At 30.5% G+C, this 6,000-nt stretch overlaps 1 protein-coding gene across 2 annotated transcripts in view; it reads right to left on the bottom strand.

The window, feature by feature from the left end:
• Positions 1-248: 248 nt before the first annotated feature.
• Positions 249-6,000, bottom strand: part of FBXO8 (F-box protein 8) — a 54,795-nt gene continuing 49,043 nt past the window's right edge. For both annotated transcript variants that reach the window (XM_011959604.1, XM_011959605.1), the window contains 3 exons: positions 5,224-5,342; positions 3,111-3,307; positions 249-1,191 (listed from right to left, as the gene is read on the bottom strand). In XM_011959604.1, coding sequence (XP_011814994.1) covers positions 1,004-1,191; positions 3,111-3,307; positions 5,224-5,342 — 504 coding nt within the window. In that variant the 3' untranslated portion in view covers positions 249-1,003. The remainder of the gene's footprint in view (positions 1,192-3,110; positions 3,308-5,223; positions 5,343-6,000) is intronic.

Genomic DNA, 6,000 nt, shown 5'->3' with positions numbered 1-6,000 from the left:
TCTCCACTAAGCAGAGTTTTTTCTTCTCAGTACCCAGTTATGTATTATCTGTGAGAGCAGGGCCCATGTCTAGTACCTCACACAGTGTTAATACATGTAAAGCCCTGGATAGATACTCACTGAACCAATGAGTAAAGAGTGTTTACTGTTCTTCACAGTATCTCTTCAATGGACTCTGAACAGGGATCATCAAGATTAGAAAAATAGTAAAGTTTGCATACATCACACCACATATAAACAAGCAAACATTTACCAGAGTTCTAATAATATTTTACTTTATTCCTATGAATATAAATCATAAATTTTGATCTTTTAAAAAATCCTAAATGGTTTAAAGGACTGACTGAGACTTGATGAACCCAGTTTTTAAAATAAAAAATCAAATTATAAATTTATATTATAAAAATAACTGCCAGTTTTGCATAGTAATATAGTAACAAATCAACACTCTTCAAAGTTTAAAGGAAAAGGAAGCTGGTATTGGTTTCTATCTGAAGTCAGATCTAACTTTTAAGAAGACAATAGTTTCAGATCAGAATCAAATAAATTTCAGAACTCAGTTTGAGAGAAAAGGAAAAACTTTAGTTAAAATCTTTACAATAAAATAATTATGACTATAAATCTCTTTAGTTAAATATGTACACATTACATGGTATTTGTATAAAGAATGGAAATGGATAAAGTGTTTCAGGCAAATCTAATGCACAAATACACCATCTTTTAGAGTATAATGTCAGTTTATCATTCTTTAACAGCTGTGTTAGGCAATGGCTCTGCTTTGTGCAAAACATGATAAACAAAATTAGGAAAAATTCTGTAAAATTATTTAGTTCCCCAAGGAAATTACTAAAATAGAAAATGGCAAAAGAAAAAAAGGTTGCACACTGAAGCTTGATTGTATACTCAGGCTACAATGACCAGCACTGATGTAACCCCCATATCCGCTAAGTCCTTGGGTAGCTTTAGTCTGAAGTAAAAACTTGAAGACCTAGCAACTGTGCTTTTACGCAGCCACATGGCCAATAAGGTAGATATTGTCATAAAGATGCCCTACAAAATCTTCACTAATATTTTGAGCAGCGCGACGGGTATTTCGAATAAATTCTCTTTTTGACATTTTATTCTTCACATGAGGGCTAGTGAGGTCAATGGAAAGTAGAATCAAAGAGTAGCACAGTACATAGACAGCATCTGGAAGGAAAAAGAAACAGTTCAAATTATTAGTTGGTTTACAAAATATGATTCCAAGGACATAATGTAAGGCAAAAACGTTGATAATTTCAAGAGATCAAGATTAGCTCATAAATACAGAATGACCAGTCCATCCCAGTTTGTCTAGGCTCTTCCCAGTTTTGCATTGAAAGTCGTGTCATCCTGGGAAACTCAGTCCTGAGCAAACCAGGATGGTTATAATCCCATCGTAATACTAATTAAGCATGCATTTCCTTCATTTCAAAATAACTTTAGAATAGTTTAGGAGTGTACAGTAAAAATTCATTCTAGATTAAAAAAACTTAGAATTGCCTTTATTTTGTCTTTGCTTTCAAATGTGGTATTTCTATTCAAACATCCATAAAATACATTTGTACTGTCAGTATTTAGCTCCTCTTTCTAAAAAAAATTTACATAGAATGCTTTTACAAAAACCCAATTTAACTGGAAAGCATCTTTAATGACAAGAAAACGTATTAATCTGGTAGTAGAAAATAAAATGTAAATAACTCAAAAGATTATTAATATTCTCATTTAAGATACATGTTATAAAGGCCTGGGGAATTTACATATTAATTTTTAAAGTAAATCTTTAGGGAAAGGACTGCTACACCTGAGCACCATGCAACAAGATTTCACATATGCTTAGGGTAATATTTGATGTTTAATATTAAAATAGTAACAAATGTCATGATAGTTCTACTACTATGGAGCTGATATTTCAGAATCCTGCAGTCTTAAGAAAGCCAAGTTGAACATTATGTCATGTAAAGCATGCTCAACAAATTTCACATGACAGGAACAGTTTTGTAATATCTGTTTAATAAGATAAGCACAATAAAATTTTTGATATGAAAAGAGAAGCTATACCAATTGAAAAAATATGTAGGAGATTCAGGCTATATCATATGCACACAAACATACACATATAGATAGAAGTACACACAAACAATGAAAACCAGTTGTATTAAAAACAAATTTTAGTGAAAAATGGTGATTACATAATATGCAGATTATTAAAAACTTTAAAAATAATTTCTCAAGTTTTCAATTAGACTAGTAGAAATACCTAACACCTAAACAAGAATAGTTTCTTAAAGAACTTATGTAGCTAAGTCTAACTTTCTTCTTAAAACAGTATGTGTGTTGTGAATATATATGTACATGTATGTATATATGTGTGTGTGTATAGTTGTGTGCATATATACACACACACATATATAGACACACATGTACTGTTTTAATGGAAAGTAGAATCAAAGAGCATCACAGTAGATAGCATCTGGAAGGAAAAAGACTGCTTATATTGCATACATATTTTATGTATATGCATTCTATGTAATATGTGTATTATATGTATTCCAAAAATTACATGTATCTATACATATATACACATACACATACATGCATGATAGCTATGTCTATGCATATATGTATAAACATACATACAAATGTATATATAATATATATTTACAAATTTAAATATGTACAAATGTCTATACATAGACATAGACATGTAACAAATGTATATATACAAATGCCTATATGTCTATATATTTATATATGTCTATATGCATGTCCAATAGACATTTGTATATATATAAATTTGTAATATATATTTATATATAAATTATGTAATATATAAAAATATAAATGACTATGTATACATAGCTATGTGTATATATATATACACACAAACACACGCACACCATAGCTATGACAAACTGTTTTTTCTAAGCTCACATAAATGATGAAGTAGTCACTGCTACAAACAGGAAAACAAGTATTTGTAATTACTGAGAATATTTTTCCCCACAGTGAGACAAATGTCTCGTATGTCTCTGTTTTTACCTAAAAGTGGGCATGGGGTGATGTACTACTAATATATATATTCTTACCAGGGCTAAGGCCAAGTTCTCGCATTAAATCAGGGTTACAAGCACAGAATCTATGTGAGAACTTTGTTATAAGAGTTTCAAGATACTCTCCACGCTCTTCAGGGGCATGGATATGACGAAAAAATTCTCTCAGTGCATTTGGCAAGAACTGATTTCTAAAATTATGCAATGTTACAAGGTCATCCAAGACATCTCTCCTATAGAAAGAAAAAAAGGCACAGCTTTAACTTTTCTTCATTAAAAAAATGGTAAGAAAAAAATAACAAATTTCCATTTTTTGGATAAAAATACCTTATTATGGATTACTAGATCACCTAGTCGTACACAAGCATGTATAATTCCCAATATTAAAAAAATCTAAGTATGATTATTTAAGAAGTTAACTTTGAAATCTCTCATGAGTAGTTTATAACAAAATCAAACAAGGTAAAACCTAGTAATTTTACCTCTATAATGAAAAAAAAGGAATTCTCTAGTATTAAAACGAACAACTTATTTTTAAGTGTCTTCTTGGCTAAATCCAAATAGCAATAGAATTGTTTATTTTTCAAATTATGAAAGTAATGAAAGTCTCCACCTACACCAATTCACATCTTCAGAGGTAAAAACTATTTACACAGACTTTTAAGAATGCCTACATATGCAATATATTGTTTTAGAATTTTTTTTGCTTTTTTCACATAGTATATCGTGGACAGCTTTGTATATCTTTATACCTAGATCCACCTAATTTATTTTTAGTGGCTTCACAGTATCCTATCTAATGGACGCAACAATCCTATTGATATACATTTAGCTTATTTGCTATAATATAAATATTTGTGTGTGTATATGTAATTTTTAAAAAAAATCACTAGCATTCCAATATAGAGTTAAACTTTGTTACAATGGCCTTCAATTCTTATTGAACTCAGTCACGATTATATGATCATAATCTCCGGCTTCTACCTATTGCATATAACAGGAACAGGCGAACTACAGCTACTGGGCCAAATCTGGCCTGCTGCCTGCTTTTGCAAATACAGCTTATTAGAACACATTCACACTAGTTTATGTATTGTCTATATCTGCTTTCACCACAGAATGGCAGAGTGTTAAGTAGCTGTGACAAAGATCATACGACCCACAAAACTTAAAATATTTACAAAAAGATCTGGTTCTTCACAAAAAAAAAAAGAAGAAGAAGAAACAAGAAAGAAAGAAAAAAACCCTTGCCTATCCCTAGGTACTTGGCACTTAAAGATTAAAAGAAAACTTAATGATGTCATCTTTACATGTTTCAACGACCAGTATGCTGGACTGTGAACTTCTTGATGATAGGGATATTATATCTTAATCATCCGTGTACTACTACTCTAGCAAAGTTTCTGGAATATTATGAACATTTACAGATTGTTCTTTAAAAATATTGAGATGTGCAAAAGTTTGAGAATTACAATGAAGGTAAACATATTTTGAAGCCATGGATTAGATTCGCATGAGAGCTATAATTTTAAAAATGGTGGTTCAGTTATGTGGCATCAAAACGTTGTCCCAAAATTTAAGTTCATTAATAACCAAAAGTAAAGTGTACAAATGAATAACTATCAACTCAGAATAGCATACTATCATCTCTGTGTAAAACACTGCTAAATGTTACATTTTCATAATTTTCTCACTTGAACATGACATTTCTATATAGTGTCTAGTGTCTACATGCAAATATATATACCTTATATCCCTAGGATTTGGGTTTATGACTATAATCTGTCTTTGTACTAGCTTTTTTATATGGATAATTTCGTAATTCAGAATTTTTACCAATATAAACACTTAGATTATGGCTGCTTTTAAAAAATCAGGGTTGCAGATTCCTGAAAAATATTTTGTTTTGGTTTGCTACTACAAAGACGTTGGGCTTCCATTTTGTGTGGACTTTTACTTTTAAAATGGTAACTTCCTCATCAACAAGTTAAAGCTCACAAAAGAAATGATGTACGAGATACAGGTATCTTTTCCCTGTCTTTACTCAATTTTGCAACCAGATGATTATTATGCAGTATTAAAGTAAAATTTAACTCATCAAAAACATTACTCAACTCATTTTGGATGAAAAGTTAATTTCTGTCTTTACCTTTCATCAAGATAGATTCTCAGTTTTTTCCAATTTAGTGTTCTTGTACAGAAGATAAACTTTGCTATTTCCTTTGGCGAATCATCTAGGATACCCTTGGACATAAAGTAGTTCACTCCCTAAAGCAGAAAGACAAGTCTACATAAATAAAATTGCTCTTTATTTATATATTTTAACAATTAAGCAATAGCAGAACAGTAGCTATAAATTGTTTCCAGTATTAATAGACTTTTTGTAGCTTTATCATGCAAAATACAAGCTAGAACTTGGACTGAAACTACTGTTTGTGGTTGATAGTTTACATGCAATGAAAAGCAGGAAATTCAAAGTTAAGACTGTTAAAGAAATCTTATTTAATTTTCTGGCTCATGTCAGGTAAAACTAACTATACAGAAATATGGCCTAATTTGGGGAAGGGGGCTGCAGATGAAACCACAATACAGACGTTAAAACAAGCCTTGTAACAAACACTTCTGATGTCTAATAGAACACATGATTTCTTAAAGTTCACATATATATTGCAGTATGCCTTTCAAGGAAATAGTTTTTTGATTAAAAAAAATACTCCAAATGAAAGACTAGTGATTTTATTCTGGAAGAAAAATATTAAATTATTTAACTTAAAGGAGGCCCAACTCCAGGCCAATTTATAGGTTGTACTACTTTGGCTTTAAACATTGCTACATTCTACAAGAACCTAGCTACAATACACACTGAGGGAAAACATATTAAGACAAAACAATTCAATGTTTTTCATAGAATTTATCTTTGAATTTC

The sequence above is a fragment of the Colobus angolensis genome, unplaced genomic scaffold (assembly GCF_000951035.1).
Source record: "Colobus angolensis palliatus isolate OR3802 unplaced genomic scaffold, Cang.pa_1.0 Scaffold5, whole genome shotgun sequence".
NCBI classification, from domain to species: domain Eukaryota; kingdom Metazoa; phylum Chordata; class Mammalia; order Primates; family Cercopithecidae; genus Colobus; species Colobus angolensis.
The sequence above is the reverse complement of the archived record's forward strand: the minus strand, read 5'-3'. Positions and strand labels throughout refer to the sequence as shown.